The 21,348-nt window shown below is 37.3% G+C and overlaps 1 protein-coding gene across 1 annotated transcript in view; it reads left to right on the top strand.

Annotated features, from left to right (window-relative positions):
* The window catches only part of PREP (prolyl endopeptidase), a 101,813-nt gene extending 81,102 nt beyond the window's left edge, over positions 1–20,711 (top strand). The window contains exons 11-15 of the mRNA XM_084514212.1: positions 3,875–4,011; positions 10,588–10,682; positions 13,028–13,159; positions 17,591–17,747; positions 20,032–20,711. Of these exons, the coding sequence (XP_084370338.1) occupies positions 3,875–4,011; positions 10,588–10,682; positions 13,028–13,159; positions 17,591–17,747; positions 20,032–20,326 (816 nt within the window). The 3' untranslated portion in view covers positions 20,327–20,711. The remainder of the gene's footprint in view (positions 1–3,874; positions 4,012–10,587; positions 10,683–13,027; positions 13,160–17,590; positions 17,748–20,031) is intronic.
* The last annotated feature ends 637 nt before the right edge of the window (positions 20,712–21,348 follow it).

The following is a 21,348-nucleotide window of genomic DNA, read 5'->3' as shown; positions in this document are numbered from 1 at the left end:
GCAAATCCCAGAAGTCAAAGTTTCTTTTCATATGTAAAATTCATGTATATGTAAGGAATAATTCTTTCTGAATAGCCGAACTAATCACTTCTTAATTGGATTTTAATTCTCTTCGCTATTAATGAGTGAGTCAGAAAAAATTAAAATGTTTCTAGACATTCAGATATTGTTTGCAGTTTAAAAATATACACATTAGACCTATTTGGATATTTTTTTTTAAATTATTTTGCATTTCACAGCAATATTTCAAAACCTGTGTTGAATCTTACCTTTATAAGGTTAATTTAAAATCTGTACAAGTTTGAGGGGCATGTTTTTTGCTTAGGATGATTTTCAGTTTTATAAAAGCAAAGGGATTTCAGATGTACATGCCCTTTTTTCCTTGAACAACTGTGATTACATTCATCCTTCCATCTCTCTATTCTGTAAATGGAGAAAAGATTTTTAAAAGTGAGAAGTGAAACTGAATATTTGCAAATTGCTGACTCTATTTTTAAAAGTGGAAGTTTGTATTTATTTTCAGCAGCTTAAAGTACTTTTAGCTGTGTGGTGCAGTGTGAGTATTTGGACAGATTCATTTTGTTTGTTGTGATGATCATACCACTTCCTTTAGTATAAAAAGCTACTGATTTCATATTTACTCACAGGAGAAGCACATAGTGGATGGCTGCCAAAATATTTTTAATTCAGTGTGTAAGTCTCAATAGCTAGCTATATTATCTTAATAGACAAATAAAAGGAAAAACTTTGTTTTCAAACTGTCTCTTTCAAACCCTGCTACCTTTTCAGAAGCAAAACTGCTATGTGAAGGAGAGGACACTTGTCAATACAGAAGCAGAAATTGATAATCTTAGCATCTTTCTGAATTTAGGTCTGTGACTGTGATGCTAGGTGGTGGTTTTTCTATTTTCTAAGTAAAGATCATATAACAAAATCTGCATTTTAAAACAAGCAATAGTTAGGAGGACAAAGACCTTCACAGGAGTAAAGGTACAGAACATTTTTTATCTTACTTTAACTAGCAAGTAAAGTTACAAATCGTATCACACAGCTGTTAACTGCATTTACTTGTAGACCTTACTCTGCAGAGCTAAACTTCCAGTGTCTTTGTTAGATGGAAATTGTGCATACATTGTTTTCAAATGCTAAAGCTTGTTTATTTAAATATTTATATATATATATATATGTATGTATGTATGTATGTATGTACTAAAGAAGAATGACAAGGATTTTTGTTTGTAGTTTAATCCTCACTTACTCTGTAGTGATGTAGCTGTGCAAGCAGCGTTGCTTTCTCTCTGGATCATACTAATAAGAACAAGGGCTCTAAATTAATGCTTCTGGTTCCAGTTGCTGAATTGAGAGTGATTCTTTCTGGCACAGAGACCCCTCTGCCATGTGACAGATAGGTACATCACTTTGCTTTCTATATGTGCTAATAACTGTAGTGAAATGAGAATCTTTATTTGAAAATATGTGAGCAATGAGTAATATAACGTGGCTAGCACAAGTGGATCACTTCTAACTGTGATAAAGCAGAAAACACTAGTACCCTTTTATAAGCATTTACTCTTGTAAAAGCTGTCATCTTCTAAAATTAGGCATGAAATGTCATCATGGGAAATTCTTCAGGGCTTGCCCTTTCCAGTTTACCTTAATCTTTGAGATAGCAGCACGTCCCTTTATTGGCTACATGAATAAACCATTGGACTTGCTTCAGAGATAACACCTAATTTAAAGGTGAGATTGAATCAGTTGTTGAAAATAGTCTATTCGGAGAAGCTTAAATAGCTTCGTATATCTCGGTGTCTCACTGAATTGATTTTTTCCCCCTCCCATTTGTTCATCTTGGTGAGAGAGGTAATCATTATTTTAGCAAAGATAGGAATGAAAACTCTTCAATTGCAAATGTCACCTTGACATGCATCTTTTTTGTTGAGTTTTCATTTAATGGTATGTTATTTAACCTTAGCTGCTGATGATAAAAGCCCTACTGAAGTCAGTTTTCAGAGTTGTTTAAAGGAAAAAAAAAAGTCTCTTGGTCAGAGAGAAACAGGAAAATTAGTGGTATCCTTTAATCATCAGGCAATGACTGGCCAGCAACAGTGAGCGTTACTGGAAACACAGGAGGGCCAGGTGCTCACTTTGTGTAAATTACCAGCAAGGACTGGAGCTGATGGATAGCATTTCAGAGAGGAGTCTCTCCGGGATGCCTCATCTCTGCCTCAGCAGTTCTCTTGTCCGTCAGCTGTTTTATTTGGTTATAGTGTTCAGTTTGTTTGTAGCATCCAGCTAAATACTTGAATTCTCCTGTAGTGAGTTCTGGTGACCACTTTAGGAAAGATATGTTTGTGGCAGTAGCTGGAAATCTGTGTGAAAATGCCTTCAGCCTTTTGTTCTAAACGTTTCCATCTAATGAGGACTAAAATACTGAATTTTACCTAGAACAATCCTACATGATTTGGTGAAGCCTTCAGACATAGAAATAGTTTCATTTGAAATTTCTCACATTTCCTTAGCCACGATCAAATTAAAGTCAAATGTGCTTTTTTTTTTTGTGGCCAAGCCATGTGGATTTCCGTGTTTCACATTACAGGCAGTGCTCAGAATAAACGTGTTGCACAGGATCATATTACTATCATATTACTGTTGGGGTTTGTTAGTTACAAAAATAGATCCCGTTGATCATGTATGCTTTATAAAATACGATAGGTCTATTTCCTTTAAAAGCACAGAGGTTGTAAATTTGCAATGAAGAAAGAATGTAATCCTCTGTTACTTCTAGTTCTTAAACTAGAAGCTGCAAATACTGATACCAAAATGAAAGCAATGAGAAGAAGTCAACCAGAACTTGAGGATGAGCAGTGAGCTCCATTCACACCCACATTTTGTTGATTGTCAAAATGAGATGTGCTGGATCCTAAATGAGAACATGCACGCAGATACATGCATCAAAACAACAAGACATGGGAATTATGCTAAGCAATTGCAGTGGATATTTCTGTACGTGGAATTGAGCTTTTATCTTACTACAGTGCTGTGACAGTAGTAGAAAGGCATATGTGAAAGCATATGCTGTGTGTGGATGCTTGGTATTTGGGGAGTTGGTTTCCTGAAAACCAGCAGATAGCTGTGTTGCCTCGCTGTGTGGTTTTGGGGGCTCTGCAGAGCTAGCACTCCTGGTTCTAGCTGCTGGGAAATGCCTGAAAATACACCAAATATTACAGAAGTATCTGCCATGGGTTGTGCTACCACCGTGATGAGGTAAAGTGGTTGTTGAGACAGCTTGGAAAGACTGGCCAGTGCTTGATCCATGTTTGCTGGATTGCCTTCTGCTTGTGATTAAATTTATATTTTTACAAGCAAGGACCACTGCATCGACTGCAATAAAATAATTCTCTAGCTCTTTGTTATCCAAAGCAGTGTAATGTTTAGTTGGGCCTCACTGAGTCACTGCCCTACCATGAGCTGTTTCTTCTCTGTACGCTATTCTCTAGTGTCAGAAATTTTGAATTTTTAAAAATGAAAAAAATTTAGAAATTAAAATTTTAGGTTAAAAATCTTATTTTAATTCTGTTCATTCTCCTTGCCAGCTCAGTCAGGGTATAGGATGTGTAAAAATGATACAGCCGTACCCCTTGCATTGTCTCATTTTGATGTTTTTTAGAGCTATTAAACAACCAAGCTGGTGATGGCCATTATTTGACCTGACCAGGCTGAGTATAAGGAAAAGGCTGTAGCAATTGGTGCAGATTGCTGAGGAAGTTTTACCCAATGTGCAGCATGGAAGGGATAACCTCTACTTCTCATTTACAGTAGTTACATAGAGTTAGAACAATAACAGCATTTCACATTTCTTCTTCTCTTGTTTTAGGTTTTCTACCCTAGTAAAGATGGTACTAAGATCCCAATGTTTATTATTCACAAGAAAGGAATTAAATTGGATGGTTCTCATCCTGCCTTCTTGTACGGATACGGAGGCTTCAACATATCAATTACACCAAGCTACAGGTAAGCAGGATAATTTATGCCTTCTTCTAAAGTATCTGATGTTAACGACTGTCAGACAGGTCTGTGGATGGATTACAGATCTGATAGAGTTAAGGATTTCAGGTCCTTGAGAAGTAAGATGGGGCCACAAGGACTGTACAGGCAGCGTTTATCTGCTTTGCTGGTTCTGAATTTAAGGGAATTGCTCAGGGTCACAGAAGAAATTTGTGTCAGACTAGAGAAGTGCCATGCTTTTCAGAGGTTTACAGTGGGCACCCTACTCTTTCGATTATAGCTTAACCTCTTGCTGCTTTGTCAGTAACGGAAAAGCATATGGACATAATGAATTAAACAAGTTTTTTGTTTAATTGTCACAAGAATGGAGCTCCTGCTGAACTAATAACATAGGATTTTTCCTTTTTATCAATTTATACAATCACGACTAAATATTAAAGAAAATGTATTTAATGTAAATCATGAAAATAGTTGTATTTTCCTATTATACTTTCAATGAAGTTGTCAGAAGCAAAATCATACTGTGTTCCTTTGTAATCAGGAAAGAGAGAAGATGGTTCTTTCTTGAGGCTTGTATGATACAGGCTCTGCATGTGCAAAGCAATGCATTGTAAACCAAAAATGCCGTTTGCAAAACAGGATTTGTAGCCCTCAAAAGCCATAAGCTTTATTGAATAGATCATCTCTTTAAAGAAAATTCTTGTTTCCTCAGTAAGAGAATTTGAATAGATTTAGTAAGTGGCACTGATTGTCTTAGGGCTTTAATACATAACAAGTGTTCCAAGGTAAGAGGCAAACAGAAATGCAAAGGACTGAATGGAGAGCAGTTTTTCAGACAGCAGAAGAGCATCTCACTAACACAAAAGTAATGTATTATTAAACTGCCCTATTAAATTTGTGTGCTACCAGTCTTGCTTTAGAGTCTGCACATTTCAAGAAATCCTTTGTACTGCTTGCTCTTCCAGGTCACTGTGACTGTATTTCTGAACAGCATTTACAAATTCTGGTCCTCTATAGCAAATACCTTGTCTAAGAATGGACCTCACATCCTGTAGTCTGTGATTGTTTGAAAGTTTTTTATATGCCTTGTAAAACTACATTTTTAATTTCCTGTAGTTCTTGTGAGACATAATTATATAACCAGAATAGGTTTTAAATTCCTTTTTAGATTAGACTGGAGCATTGATTTATTACAGTTTATTGTAGATGCTGAAAACTGTGATAAAACCTACCATGTTTTCTTTTCTAAAGTAAATATAATGTATTTATTGATCTGGGTTACAATTTCACATACTGCAGAGCAGACATGAGCCGGTTGCTGGCAAAAGCAGGAGGAAGTATCTCAAACTACCTTTCTCTGTCTCCCGTTAGCCCTGATGCTTGCTGGAACCTTTGCTCGTTTCCCTCACAAGGATGGCAGAAAACACTCCTAGCAAAAAGAATGGGTTGTTTTCTGCCAAATGGCAAGTTAAGAATTACAGAATTTCTAGGTTGGAAGAGACCTCAAGATCATCGAGTCCAACCTCTGACCTAACGCTAGCAGTCCCCACTAAACCATATCCCTAAGCTCTACATCTAAACGTCTTTTGAAGACTTCCAGGGATGGTGACTCCACCACTTCCCTGGGCAGCCTGTTCCAATGTCTAACAACCCTTTCAGTAAAGAAGTTCTTCCTAACATCTAACCTAAAACTCCCCTGGCTCAACTTAAGCCCATTCCCCCTCGTCCTGTCACCAGGCACGTGGGAGAACAGGCCAACCCCCACCTCGCTACAGCCTCCCTTGAGGTACCTATAGAGAGTGATAAGGTCACCCCTGAGCCTCCTTTTCTCCAGGCTGAACAAGCCCAGCTCCCTCAGCCGCTCCTCGTAGGACTTGTTCTCCAGGCCCCTCACCAGCTTCGTCGCCCTTCTCTGCACCCGCTCAAGCACCTCCATGTCCTTCTTGTAGCGAGGGGCCCAAAACTGAACACAGTACTCGAGGTGCGGCCTCACCAGAGCTGAGTACAGGGGGACGATCACCTCCCTAGCCCTGCTGGTCACACTGTTTCTGATACAAGCCAGGATGCCGTTGGCCTTCTTGGCCACCTGAGCACACTGCTGGCTCATATTCAGCCGACTATCCACCATCACTCCCAGGTCCTTCTCTGCCTGGCAGCTCTCCAACCATTCCTCTCCCAGCCTGAATTGACTGACAGGAGTCCAGCAAACATGAGCAGGCAGCAGGAGGGTGTAGCAGACAGAAAAGAGGAGGAAGGGAGAGGAAGGAGCAGTGATCTAGATCCTCCTGAGCCCCATGAAACTATTCTCTCATTATAAAGTTGATTAAATAAGAATATGAACCTGTAACAGTTCCTTAAAAGTAAACGCACAGTGAACTATCAGTCATCTCCAGATCAACATCCATTATTCCACTAACAGTGTAAAGGAAACACAGATGTGCTGCACCTCCCTCCTCATTCTCTTCCCTGTAACAGCACCACATCCCTTCTCAACATTTCTAAAAGAAAAATAAGAGAAGCCAAAGCCTTGGAATGCATCTTTACCTTTAATAAACTCAGAATTGCATACTTGATGAGGAAGCATGTTCCAAAACTAAGCAGACAAGATCAGGAAAAGAAATTGTAATAAAAGAACCTATGCTGGAAAGGTCAGACTTCTTTCTAGCTTCCCATTTACTTGGGGGATTCAAGTAACGTGACTATGTCCATGTTTCTATATACTGCACTATTCAGGAGTAGTTCCTAGTCTGAAGAGCTGTTCCCACCACAGCCCCACAGTCTTTTTTGTAGATGAACTCAGGCACAAGTGCTAGAAAAAAAGCCACAATATGGTCAAGGCCAAGGCCTGCCACAGAGTTCATCTGATGCTGAGCCGAGATAGTTATGGAAATGCAACTGAATAACATCTTGCTTGTCAGACACCACCAACAATAAAACACTGTTTCGGGGTAAATATTCCTGATTTTTATTTGAACTTAAGGCTCTTGTAACTTTTTACAAAACACACCCATTAACATCAGCCAGCTCTTGAGCTTGGAAAACTCATTTTTGCTCTATTCAGAAGCAGATACTGCTTTTCACTTATTCTCTAACGCGCACACACACACACACATTTTTTTCCCCTGAAAGTAAGAGAAACAAATCAACAAGTTAGAGGATCCAGAAATAACTACGAGGCTAAAGTCATTAAGTCAGTTACGCAGTGTTTTATTTTTGAATACAAGCATGCATCTTTTATGTTCCTCTGGACTGAAGAGCTGTATTTGGTAGCATTTCTAATACGGTGCACACTAGAGCACTGTCATTAATTATACAGCTTGCACGGCAAGCGCAATTTAAAACTGATGGAGTCGGCACCTGTGGCTTCGCAGAGCTGCTGTGGAAATGGTGTTGCAAGCCCACCAATAATGCCACAGGTTCTGCTAATTACACTGCAGGAATCAACATGTTTCGCTGTGTTGTTCTGTGTACCTCTGTAGGTGCAGTTTATTTCACTGCTACAGGGCCAGATTTGAGCAAGCCTTTAAGGAAAGAGTGCAGGGAAAGTCCGGAAGCCCACAAAAAGGTCAAGCAACACAGCATAGACCAGTGCAGAGTGCAAGATAACTCCTCTGTTACCACTCCCTCCAGCTTCACAAAAGCCAAGAAAGCAACAAAGTCAAGTGACACAGGATATTTTCCCTACCACCAATGCATCAGCCTGCATTCCTCCAAAGAAGAAATCTGCAGCAATCAGCTGCAATACCCAACAGCACATCATTAATTCTGGGAAAGCATTCTTGCTCCTTGAAGCACAGCTCCTCATGTTGTTCTGTACTGCAAAAAGTATTTTTTTTCTTAGGCTTTTTAAAAAAGAGTAATAGGCATAGGAAAGAACTCTCCAGAGAAAGAACTACCCTCTCCTCCCTCCACTGACCTTGTCAATCTTTCCTTCACTTTTTCTTTACCCTGCTTCCAGGAGAAGACAAACAGGGCTGATGAGCAGAAGGCTATAGAGGCTGTTAGGAAGGACAGGGAGCCATGTAACGAGGCATTTTCTGGACATCCAGGGCTACTGGGCAGTTTGCTGCGACTCAAGCAGCAAGTTCACTTGAAATTGTATCTGGAAGCAAGAACCTACCTGGAATAACCTAGGAGGCAATAGCAGGGTTAGGTTCAAAATTATTTTGTGCTGATTGTTTTGGATTTTCACTTTCTTAAAAGTTAATGAGTCCAGATTATATACTAATAAAACCTGATTCCTTGAATTTAAAAGCTGCTTTGAGAAAGCTTATTATAAACTCTAGGCACACCCACCTCAAAGTATTGGTCAAGTTAAGACTCCCAACTCACTTTACCACTAACTATCCCCAAGGGGGTATTAATTGTTATTTGCAATGATGTTAGCAGATATGTATATTGGGGGGTATGGCAGTAATATCAGAAGTGCCTAAATCTCAGTAGTATTGCTGAGATTGAACACAGATGTACTAAGCCTTACTTCGGCAATATAACAATTGTTCCCAAACCCTGGAACTCATCCCACTGAGGATCTGTGTGATAGAAGGAGCATTTGCTCAGGGAAATGGGGACTACGTTCCTATAATAAGACTGACTGGCTTCATTAGGAGCTCTTCTGAAATTAAGTATCTTATGAGATCACAAGTCACTGAGGCCCCTCTGCAAACTACCTTCAAGTTAGCATCTCTGCTAGAGGAGTCTCTGTGGATGGGATGCACTCAAGAATTTAGTTTTGCGTTGCTCAGACTCTTTGTTGGATAAATGTGCTGATTCCTCAGATAGGCACGGTTTCTTTCAGAAGACGGGAAAGGATGGACTCTGTTCTGGCATGTTTTGTTTTTCAAATATTCTCAGGCAATATATTTGGGTAGTAAATTCATAGCTTACCTTCAATTACTATTATTTCAGTTACTAGAAGATAAGTAAGTTGGACCAAAATTTCTATTAATTTTGTTTGGGACAGAAACAAGGAAAAACAGTGCAGAATATTCTGGAAGGTTTAACATACCAAAAATTAAGAAGCCATCATCTCATGGATTAGGCTACTGTCGTCAGGCTACTCCACGTCCACATTAGCAATGTATCAACTTGTAAAAATCAGGCATGCTGGAGTTTGACAGAATAATTCTCTCTGACCTATGCACAATATGCTTAAAGAATATAAATCTTACATCTGATCAGCATGTCCCAGTGATGTAAGGAAAAATATGATTCACAGTGATGGATTTAAGAATTGGTCTTTACAGAAGCAGAGAGAATTCATGCCTCCTGAGCCATCTGATGGCCACAGATAACCTGCCCAGGATGAAAATTTTTCCTTTGGGTTATGGAAATACAAAAATCTCTTACCAGTCATCCTTTTGCTTTTCTTTTTTTCTTAATCCTTAGTATATACTGTCAAGACCAATGCCAGTACATAGATAATTGCTTTGAAATATTTACTTATTTTGATACTACATCCATGTGTGAGATGCTGTAAGACTACTGTCTTTCCGGACATTTCTGATGAGCATTAGGGGGACTTAAAAATAAGAAGGCCCAACCCTTGCTCTTGTTGAATAGGATTAATTTTTGCAGGAATGGTTTCTTGCATGAGCAAAAATTTCAAGAAGATAATAAATTTTAACCTACTAGAAAAAAAAAAAATGATTTGTTGGGATTAAGTTTGAATATATTACTGTTCCCCTTGGCATATGCATGGTTTGCCATCTGGAGCTTTTGCTATGTTAAGCTACTGCTTCAACAGATCAGAGATCTATTTTTCTTCTTAATTGTTGAACATAATCTAAATTACTTCAATCCCTTGTAAAAATATAGTAGTAACTTTGGTACTTTTGCAATTTAACATTAAAAAAAAAAAATAAAAAAATAAATATTTGTTTTAAAAAATAAACAGGTTTGAAAGATATTAGGGAAGGCAGAACTTGTAATTTCAGTTTTTACTATTTGTTATGTATTTAACAATGCAAGTAGAAAATAATGAGGGAAGGGGATTAACCAGAACTCGACTGCAGAACCTGGTACAAAACAAGGGCAGAAGCAGAACTTTTATTTGCAAACACAATTTTAAAAAGGTGAAAGAAAAAGTGTTAAGCAGAAGCTGAAAATACCAGCCCTTAAGCAAAGTTCACATGCTGATCATAACTCTTAATTGTTTGCTTTCTTCATTTGGGCTAAACCCTGAAAAAGCAAAGGGCCCACCGTGGAGGAACAGGTAGAAAGCCACAGGGGTCCGGTGGTACTGGACAGTTTTTGTCCCCACACTGAAGGCTTCAAAGATGATCAAAAAATGGTGACATGTCTTGGAGGGTTGTCTTCGAAGCAGAACCACTGGCTGCTCTCCTCCAGAGTGCAGAAATAAAGGAACGGTGCGGGTTCCTTTTGAGAGGCTGCCGAGTGTTTCATTTCCATATAAAACCATTGAAGAAAGCCTGCCTACTCAGATTTGCTGCCAGGGCAGGACTTTGCTCATGATTTCATCATTGATCTTGGGAGAGATCCTTTCCTAAAAGTATTTTTGTAAAAGTGTTAGGAACGTAAGCAGTTGGAAGCCTGAAAATAATCCTTTGTTTGCTTTTTCAGTGTGTCAAGACTTATTTTTGTGCGACACCTAGGAGGTGTTCTAGCAGTGGCAAACATCAGGGGCGGTGGTGAATATGGAGAGACCTGGCACAAAGGTAAATCAGTCCAAGCCTGGAAACAAAACTGCAGGCTTAGCTGTGAAGATGACAGCATTCTTTCTTTCCCTCTTCCATACTCATATCTCCTTTTGGCTTGTAATTATTCCATCAAAAAGTATTTTTTTTTTCTTATATATATATATATAAAAGAAACTTTTTCTTATATATATATATATATATATCTGTACAGTATTTCCAGTGTATTTTCAGTGAATTTTTGCAACCTACATTACAATATTTTTGTACAAAAACAATATTTTCTGAAAAAAATCTTAATTTTTTTAAAGTAAGATTAATTTCCTAAACTTATAGCATTTGGAAATCCAGCTATTTATCTTAAACTATCTTCCAAAAATGTCTGTCTGTTTTGCAAGAGATCTGCCTCACTTTCACCTACCTCTTATATTATGTGTAGATGCACATGACATGTTCTAGATCCCCAAGGCAGCACCAGCTGGCTACTTTGTCTTTCTTGGTATCACAGAAAGAAGCTAGCCATTTGCAGAACCCTACAGAAGGTGTGAACTTTGGAGTTCAAAATGCATCTATTCCAGCTTTGCATGTTAGAAAACAGACATCACCAGATTGGTTTTGCACAATTTATGAATAGGCCAGGTTTCATTTTTTATTTAGAGAATGAGATTGTTTTCATACAAACTTCAGTCAGCTCCACAAGTGCAGTGGCATATCACACACTCTGTACTCTTAGGAGGTCCAGCTTCTTGTAGACAGGCATTTTTTAAGCTGCCTTCAGTGCTGCAGGGAAGCCAGGTCACTCGCTACAGAACTGTCAATCTCTTTCCCTTTTTCTTAGTACCTTTGATGTATTACTCAATGTTTTTGCAGTACAGTTTTAAATCTTTTTATTGCCTTTGTCAACTTGTCTGATTGTTGACAATTTTCTGCATCCCTTCACTAGAGGAAGAAGCTGAAGGAAGTCCCACTCAGCTGCATAACATACGCAGTCATTATTCAGCGATGATGCCTTATTAATATCCCAAGAATTTGATGGATAAGTTGCTGGAGATGTTGTCAGGCAAATGGACCAAAACAGTGATATTTATGATGCAACAGTTTGCACTGGGAGTAATCCATAATAACTTTGTATCAAACAAAATGGTATTCCCAGATCATTACATCTGTCACTTTTCGTTTCATCTGTGGTATCTTTTTGTCTGGGTCATTTCCTCACAATTGAGTTAAAGATGTAATGGTTTTATAAATAGAAGCTATATAAGCTTGCAGATGCAGGATATTATTGCTAAAGGTGAAGTATCCTTCATTAATTTTAATTTGCCAATTGATTTGTAATAGGTTTTAATAAAATTTATCTTAATATGATAATGCTTTTTTTAGTCCACCTATTTCCTGCTTAATTTTGACTCAAGTCTTTTATTGCAGTTGCGAAATTAGATATGCATCTGTTCTTTGTTAACTCTAAAAGCAATTACAGAAGACTGTTTAACTGTATAGACAGGCTTCTGACCTTACACCAGATCAGAACTTCAAGCAGAGTAGTAAGATTTATTTCTCTCGCGTTGCCACACTTTTGAAGAATTTTTCATTGTCCCAACATGTCTCTCTTCAACAGTCATGTTAATGTGAGAATGATGTTTGTTTTAAGAAAATAAATTGCTGGTTCCAATCCTACAAGGAGATCTCTATGACTAAAGGCTAGAGTTTTCTTACCTGACTTTTTGCAACAGAGAAATGAAGCATCCAGGGTAAGCCGAGTGTGTGGGATCATTGGATGGACTATGGAGATAGAGACACCTCCAGATGATAGCTCGTTCCACTTACTTTAGAGTGAAGTCCTTATTTGACCACAGCCATATATCATCTGATTTGAAAGCATAATAGAAAAAAAAGGTAAATTGCCAGCCACATATTCTATGCCCAGGAAATTAGAAGTCCTTATATTATATAGGAGCAAATTGGAAGTTTTATTCCCTTAAGAAACTGCCACTGTGTTTAATGCTGTTAAAGTCCCATTAAATCAAACCTCAGGTGGATTGTATGTGGTCATTTTGTTTATATTTTGCAACACAAAGCTTTTAGCTTTAATTTTTCTGGTTTGAAACGTTACCTGGCACTCACTCCACAGTATAGGTATGTATTATTCAGAGTTTCTGAAAGCATTAGAGTTATTGACAGAACCATTTTATACTCTGTGTTGATAGAATCTTTCGTTTTTGCTGTCTTTCTGACCTGTATCAATTATTAAAATGTTCATGAAACTGGAACTGTTCCCAGGTATTTTTGCACACATGTTTTCTGAATAGATGGTATTAAATGGATTTTATGGAATTGGATTCAACTGATTTGTTTTATTTGTGTGCTAGGTGGTATCTTGGCCAACAAACAAAATTGCTTTGATGACTTTCAGTGTGCTGCCAAATACCTCATCAAAGAAGGCTACACATCTCCAAAGAAGTTGACTATTAATGGAGGCTCAAATGGAGGCCTATTAGTTGGTAAGGACTGCTTGTATATTTCCTGGGTTTGGTACTTTCCTGGGCTTTATCAAAGTAATCAGACTAAAACGTATCAGATCCTCTTCTTCAAGGATTGCCAGAATGTCAGCGCAATGACATATACCAAGCATTAAATTCCACTTCAGTTCCACTTCATTTGACATTCCCAAAGAACATTAGGATTCTGCAGTCTCTAACAAATGCTGACTGTTAAAAAGCCAAGCTTATGATTACTTCTGTGCTAGAGCTAACCCTATGGTAAAATCAGAGAGTAAGAATGCTTTAAAAAAAAAGCTTAGTTATTTTAATTTATTTCTTAAGGCTAATTAGTATGAATCAATAACAGAACAAACAGAAAATCTGTTACGTAGGATCAGGAAACTTTGTACGTTGCATAAACCAGAATCCCATGTTCTGCAGTCCTTCATCAATTTCTCATTCAGTCTTCTGTGGTCATGCATTCCAATTCTTAGAGGGAAAATGAAAACATGACAGTTCTGCATTTATGGTCTCTGTACAGAAAAACGTTGACTGCACTTTAATTGTGTAGAGTTAAAACAGGACCACAAATAAAACCATGCAAAATGAAATGCAAAATACAAGTATGGTTACTTGAAAAAGACAAGATCTTTTGACAAACTATGTAAACGTAATACCATTGTTACAAAGGCATCTTGTTCACATATAATTTACTACCGTGTTCTTAAATTCAAGGAAATTAATAGCCTTCTCAGAAAAGCTTTCACAAAAATCTCATAGTCTAACTAGTATTTGAAGAGCTACAGAATTTATTTCTGAATATATCCCAGTGTCTAAAAGTGGCAGAAGAAAAAGAAATGTTTTTATTCAGTCTTGAAAGGAGAAGGAAGTGCGAAGGAATAATGTTGAGGTTTGTTTGGATTTCTTTAAACAACATGAAATACATGTGACAGTATGACAAAGATAAGCTACTCATAAGAAGGAAAAAAAGCATATTTCAAGTTCATAAACATCTGGTTTGTAGGAAATGAGCAGATTTATTAGGACCACCCTTTGCATGCTCTGCTTTTTATACTCCTTCCTATTTATCTGCTGCTGCTCAATACTGGCTCTGTTGATTTTTTGTTTGTTTTTGAGTAAACTAGTATCCTCTCTAACAGATATTTGTGAGCACAAATATCTGAAAATTCAGTTATGCTATGCAACACGTTGTTTAAAACATTTATTTTCAGAAGCTTACTTGGACTTTAGTTTCACTCAGGATGGGATTCATCCTACCCAGCTTTAGTCATCAAAAAATCTGTGTTTTTGCCTGAACAAGTCAGCTGGGCTCCTTGTTTTGGTTAGGGGAAGCAAGTGACATCTGCAGAGTGCACAGCATGCCAGTGTGAGACAGGTGCTGTGACTCTAAACCTCTCTGCTGTGAAAAGTCTAGCGTTAGAAACCTTCAGTTGCAATTGCAGGCAGATTACAATCTAGCTGAGTTTTCTTGCTATTACAGAGCTAGATGGGGATTTTTCTTGACTGGGTAAAATTAGATGAATTTAGAAAATACTCGGAAGTGTTTTTTCATCAAAGCAAACCTAAATTTTGCAGTAGCTGTTCCTGCAACACTAGAGAACATAACAGATATTTTAGGTGCAAGAACACAGTGCTAGATTTTCTTAATTTTCATTTATTGAGGAAAAAAATGACAAGGAAGAGTACTGTCATTCTTCCAAAATACTGTTTCCTTTTTAGGCTTAACTAACAAGAGATGCCTCTGAGGAGTGCAGCCTCATTCAGCTGCAAAACAAAACTTCCTTGTCCTGCAGAGTGGCATCCCAAAGCTTAGCAGAACAGCACAGCTGTGAGCTGCAAACCTCCTTCATGCAAATGCAGTGTTCGACCTCTCGTGTTTGCTTGGACAAACAGTTCTGAGGTTCTGAAATCTTATTTTAGTACCAAATTTTAAAGCTCAATGTGTAGCGGGGTAAAACTCATGAATAAATTCTGGTTCGAGGTAACAGTTCATCAATGCATGTAATTATGGCTAATTAAAGGGGTGCAGTGGGAACCGATGAGTCTCCGAAAGTGTTTTCTTACTGAAGTAACAATTCAGAGAGCTAGGAGCAGGAGTTTTGATCCAGTCCCAAGCAACACATGGTGCTTCAAGAGACTCTGCAATGAAGGGTACTAAAATTCATTCTTATGATAGGTGTTTCAGCTTTTTTTTTTCCCTATTATAACAGCATTTCTGTTCAAGAAAGGAAATAACATTAAAAGGAGGGATTTGATCAGTAGATTGAGATAAAAGGATGAAGACCTCTTAGGCAGCAATTATTTAAGACACTATATGTGCCTTATGGAAAAGGCTCAGAAAGGACCCAGGAAGAGTCATGTGGTTATGTCAGAGATGACCAGAAGTAGAATAACATCTTCCATAAAGCAGAAATCATATGGAAATTAAGAAAATTGGATAGAGGTGAACTGACAGGGACTGATGGAGCACAGGAGATTGATGAGCAAATTGCTAACAACAAAAAGATTGGCAATAAAAACTTTCTGTGCAGATCAAAGCAAGAGGCTGGCCAGAGAATCTGCGGGGTCATGATCTATAAAAGGAGCACTAAAGAAAGATAATGGCAGAGCAGCACAACTAAATGCTCCATTTATGTTGATGTTCCCTCCTGGGGAGCACGGGGAGTTCCCTGCACCAGAGTCTGTCTTTGTGGGGAATACTCTGAGGAGCTGACTCAAGCTGAAGCATCAGCAGAAGAGGTTTTGGAATAAATCAATCAACTGAAAAGCAGCGTCTTGCCAGGACCAGATGGTGCGCACACAAGATCTGAAGTGAACTCCAGTGTGAAATTGCAGACTACTAAGTCTGAATATCTGAGGAACAGAAGGGGATGAGTGTAATGCCAGTTTTTAAAGTGGCAGTCTACAAACTGCAGATCGGTAAATCTGACTTCTGTAACAGGCAAGCTAATTAAAAGCAATAAATAATAGTTGACATGCCTAGGGAAGAATTTTTGAGGCTGAAGTTGCAGCTTGCAAATCTTAAAGCTACTTGAAGGAGTCAGGGAGCACGTGGTGCTTATAACAGTGTTCTAGTCATTGGATTTTCAAAAGCTTTTGACAAGGTCCCTTGCACAAGGCTATGCAAGAAGGTTCTTGTTGAGCTGGAAGGAAGGTCATGATATAAGCAGGCAATAGCCTGCTTAGCAGAAAGCAAAGAATGGGAGTCGATCCATTTTCACAATGGACAAAAATGAGAAGATAAAGAATTTGGGAATGACTGTGCCTAGATGTGGATGCACGGTGATTAGCTCTGAATTAAGAAAGGTATTCTGAGATCCATTGTAGTTTGGTGAAAATCTCAGTGATATTATTTCTTATGCTACAAATAAGTAGGGGAATATGTAAAATCCTCAGGCAATAGATTTAAATCAAGCAGCAGAAGTTGGATTGAAGAACTCATTGCTACAGGTTATCACAACACTAGATAAATAAACATTCAGAAAGGAAAAAGTTGTATTTATGGAGAATATTTGTTTTGATGCTTGCAGATAATCTCTTAACTGAGGGTAAATCTAACCAACTAATTGCAAAAGCTGGTAATGTACAGGGAAATCTCTCAGTATTTGCTTTATTTCTTACAGCTTTTCCTACAGCATCTGCCAGTTGCCACTCTTGTAAATTGAATGCTAAGCTAGATGGAAAAGTACTCTGGTTATTTTTATAATATGAGGCAAGCATTATTCTTAAAGAAATTACCATTCCAGTAGCAGGAAGATGGAAATAATTAAAAAAAAAAAAAAAAAAAAAACTAATTTGCTTTATTAAAATGAGGTTGTTCCTCTGCTTTTTAATAGTTTGCTTTTATTAGAACTCTTTTCACATGGATTTACATAGTAATTACAGAGGAAAACTTTCATCAGTAAATGGAGTTTTTTCTCTTTAATGTCCTTTTCTTTATTGACACTATTATTAGAAGTTTAGAAAGTGAATGGTTTACTAAACTTCAATTTCAGTAATCTGAAAGCTCACTTATTTAAAAAGTACGTGTTGTCTTTGGAAGGCAATTTTCTAAGAACAGTATGTTTGGAGGAGGGAAGTAGCTTTTGAAAATGCCATCTTTGGGAGGTATTTACCCATTTGTATATTTGCTTTCTGTTTTGCTTAAAAGACTATTTGATTGCATAGACACTGGCAGGCTTCTCTATGTAATTGATTTTATATTGTATTCAAGTTCTTTGGCTTCAGATACTGTATGGGAACCTATATTTCTTTTCTTGTTTTGACTTAACAGTTCTATGTTTTATATTTTCTTTTGAAAAGAAACTGCACATTTATAAAAGACAGCTCTGCAGAAGTTATTCTGATGTGAACTTGTTGGCAGTGGACCTTTCACTGCTCAGTCTAATTCTTTAAGATAAGAATACTAACAGAGTTGTTTTCCTGTCAAAGCTGCCTGTGCTAATCAGCGCCCCGACCTCTTTGGTTGTGTTATTGCCCAAGTGGGAGTGATGGATATGCTCAAGTTCCACAAGTACACCATTGGCCACGCTTGGACTACTGACTATGGTTGCTCTGACTGCAAAGAGCAGTTTGAATGGCTGTGCAAGTAAGTGTCTTTTAAATATTTCTGTGCTTTTGAAAATGCAGACTCTCATCAACAGTTTCAGGTTGATCAATAGCTATTTGAAGAATTATTTCATCCTTGCACAGAATTATTTCCTCCTTTCCCACACTGGTTTTAGGGAGTTCAGAATTGCCTTACAAGTCAGCTTTGCTTGAACAACTGTCTTCAAAACCCTGTTGATTCAACTGGCCATAGTTTCAAAGACCATATTCTACTATCAGCTTTAATGATTTATAAGATACTCTTTCTGAATAATAACTACTGTAGGCTGTAACAACAGAATTTACTCAAGTGAACCACTACATAAATTGTATTTTTATGATGGGGGATAGACTATCACCATTATGAATTATATTATACTGTGTGGATAGGGTTTATTTGTAGGAATTGAATGGCAGTAGACCACAACAGGATATTAATTCAGTTCTCAGCCTCTTGCTGAGAAGGTCTGGAAAGATTATTTAGAAGAAAAAAAAATCAAAGAGACACTGTGTGCGAACAGAAATGGTTTACGTATTTATATGGCAAATAATGACCGAGAGTGCCATCATTTTAAAATATTTTTCTGGCACCTCATCTCCTGTTATTGTATTTGTATACCTTTAGTAAGGAAGATTGACATTACTGGAGAGTGCCTCAGACATACTAAACAATTTGGCTTGTCTGAAATGCAATAGTGTTTAGATACATTTTTTAGTTTAGAAAAAAAAAAAAAAAGGCATATCCAAATGCTAGAGTCTGTTGGGCCCATTGTAATTAGTTTGTTTCAAGGCCTCCTGCTGTTCCATTTAAGGCTTCAGTGGCAAACACTTTTTTTGTAAATATAGTGCACAAAGCAATTAACAAGTCTCATAATTCATCTTATTAGTAGCTTTCAAAACAAGATTTAAAATGATCCAGATACTCTTCATTATTTTGAAGAATAAAATTCACCTGAATATGTGTGAATTCAGATACTCTGAAGAGGTAAAGTGGAAGCAAAGTTTTTAAATTCATTCTGTGATTAGGAGGAACACATACGTAGAAAGCAGGTCATTCTGTACCTACTTGTATTCATTATACTTAACTCACAAAATTTAAATGCATAATTTTAAAAACATCTTCCATGACAATACATTAAATACTTATTTCTTGATGGGAAAACTTCAGCTGCTTTGTTTCGCATTCAACTGTCAAAGCATTTAAGGCAAATAGACTGCTATGTGCTGACCATTATTTAGCTTTTTTTTTTTTTTCTTTTCAAAACAAATAATCTCCAAATTCTCTGATTTCTTTGTTTCCACTTAAAAAATAAAGCTAGGAATCTGTTGGGTTAGATGTTCAAGTGTTGTCATGTGTTCTTAAAAATAATTTGGGTTTACTGTACGAATACTTATCCACATGTGAAATTGATTCAAAAGTAAAGCAAAATTATCTTTGTATTTCCTGTGATGAAATAGGGGAAAAAAAGAAAACTACTACCCTACTCTTGATTTAAGAAATGTAACGCTATTTCTAGCTGTAGATTTGTCTAAATGAAGTGTGAAATGGTTAGGTGGAATACTTTGTGACTTACTATTACATTTCATTTCTAACATCTGAGAGTATCTTGTGTTGATATATGCAGATATATTTTTAATGTTATGCTGCAGTAGTTTTTTTGTGTTTTTTTTTTTTTTTAAAAAAAAAGTAAATTCTCCTGCAATGAAAACAAGTTTTTGTAAGTCGGATTATTCCTTGATCAAAAAATAGGAATCAGTCTTCCATAGAAAGCAGGAAAACCTACAGTTTCCTTTCAGTTTCCTGCATAGTATTCCCTAATGCATGTTCAAAAGTGGTGTAAATATTAGAGGAAGCAAATTTAATAAGCCTACAGCACTTGTGGCTTACTATCAGAAACTGTCTCCAAATTTGCATGGAAAAAAGCTATTCACATACAGACCTGGACTACACGTGTGCTGGGGAAAAGTCTTGATTTTCTTGTTTCCCAGTAGGATGGATCCTGCAATGAACTTTACAGCTTTTGCTCAAGTTTCCCTGTTGCCCATTTGTGATGTTTTGATATTTCTGTACGGTGTATGCATATGCCTCATTGAATTTAAAGAAATGTACTTGCTTTACATTTGCGAGCCAGAGATCTATGACATATCATTTGCCAGGGGTGTAATTCTGACCTTTGCAACTGAGAACTGTAGTATTATGAGCGCTGTGACAATTTCAGTAGGAGAGGACCTTCTTGTTGGGTCTTGAGGAAAAAATACCTGAATATTTTGTGTGCTTTTTTCAGGTATTCTCCACTTCACAATGTCAAACTACCAGAAGAAGATGGCATCCAGTATCCCTCCACGCTGCTCCTCACAGCAGACCACGATGATCGTGTGGTCCCTCTACATTCGCTGAAGTTCATTGCTACTCTGCAATACGTTGTGGGCCGAAGCCGTAAACAAACCAATCCACTTCTCATCCACGTTGACACCAAAGCTGGGCATGGAGCAGGAAAGCCCACTGCTAAAGTTATAGAAGAAGTGTCCGATATGTTTGCTTTTATAGCACGATGCCTAAATCTTGATTGGATTGAATAGGCAAAATGTTTATTACTGTCTCCTTTAGAAAAAAGGGCTTTAACACCATTTAAGACCAACCAGACTACTACTTGGTGTAGTACTTACATTTAAGAACTGCAGTTTAATATTTTATTGATCCAACCTGCTATGGAATTTTGATCTTCTGTGCTTCCCTTTTTTTTTTTTTTTAGAGTTTCTTTGAATTTCTTTTCTACTGCGTTTCAGAGTACGTTTTAAGTAGCATGTTCAAATAAATAGCTGAGCTACTGTCAGTGCTATTGTGAGCATTTAGATTCCAGAGTTAGTGCTAGCTGAGCTGATTTCATGTAAACAATTTCAATGTATTTTGCACCAATAAGCATATCCAGGTCAACTGTAATTAAATGTAAGTACTGTCCACATACAAGAACTCTGAGCATACTTTATTTACACAGTAACTTATTTAAGAATGGAAATTGAAAGTGTTCTTTGATAATCATGAAATACTGAAGAGATGGTAATCTGGGTAATTAATTACCCAAATATTATTAAAAACCTTATATTTCATGCTCTTTGTAAATGTGTTACAGTCTGTGATAACAGTGTTGCTAAATTGTTTTTTCTTTCTAAAAGGACTTCAAACTGTCACTGATTTTCTCTTCTGTCATTTATTTCCTCACAGAAGAGAAAAACTTGAAGAATTCTTAGATTCTCATTCTAAGCTCAGTCCAGGTATGCGTACACACTTAACAATGTTCCCTGTCAGCTGTTAGCTCTTTAACTATTTCTTAACAGTAGACCAGACACTCATTTGTTCAGATTGTTCAAATTTAAGTATTCCAGATGCATCTGACAGAATATTTTCTAAGGAGCCAAAATCTGAAGATACGTATATAATCTAGTCCTGGCTGCAGAACAACAAAAGCACGTAGGCAGACGCCTTAATGGTTTGAGACACACAGTATTTGAGCTGCCATTTCCTCACTTTGATTTGGGCTGCAGAGCGATTAAGTAGATGTAAGTAGATGTTCCCTGCTAACTGTCTAAATTCTGATGCACTG

The sequence above is a fragment of the Aythya ferina genome (genome assembly GCF_964211825.1).
Source record: "Aythya ferina genome assembly, chromosome: 3".
Lineage (NCBI taxonomy): Eukaryota > Metazoa > Chordata > Aves > Anseriformes > Anatidae > Aythya > Aythya ferina.
Note: the sequence above shows the minus strand (reverse complement) of the source record. Positions and strands in the feature narration are given on the sequence as shown.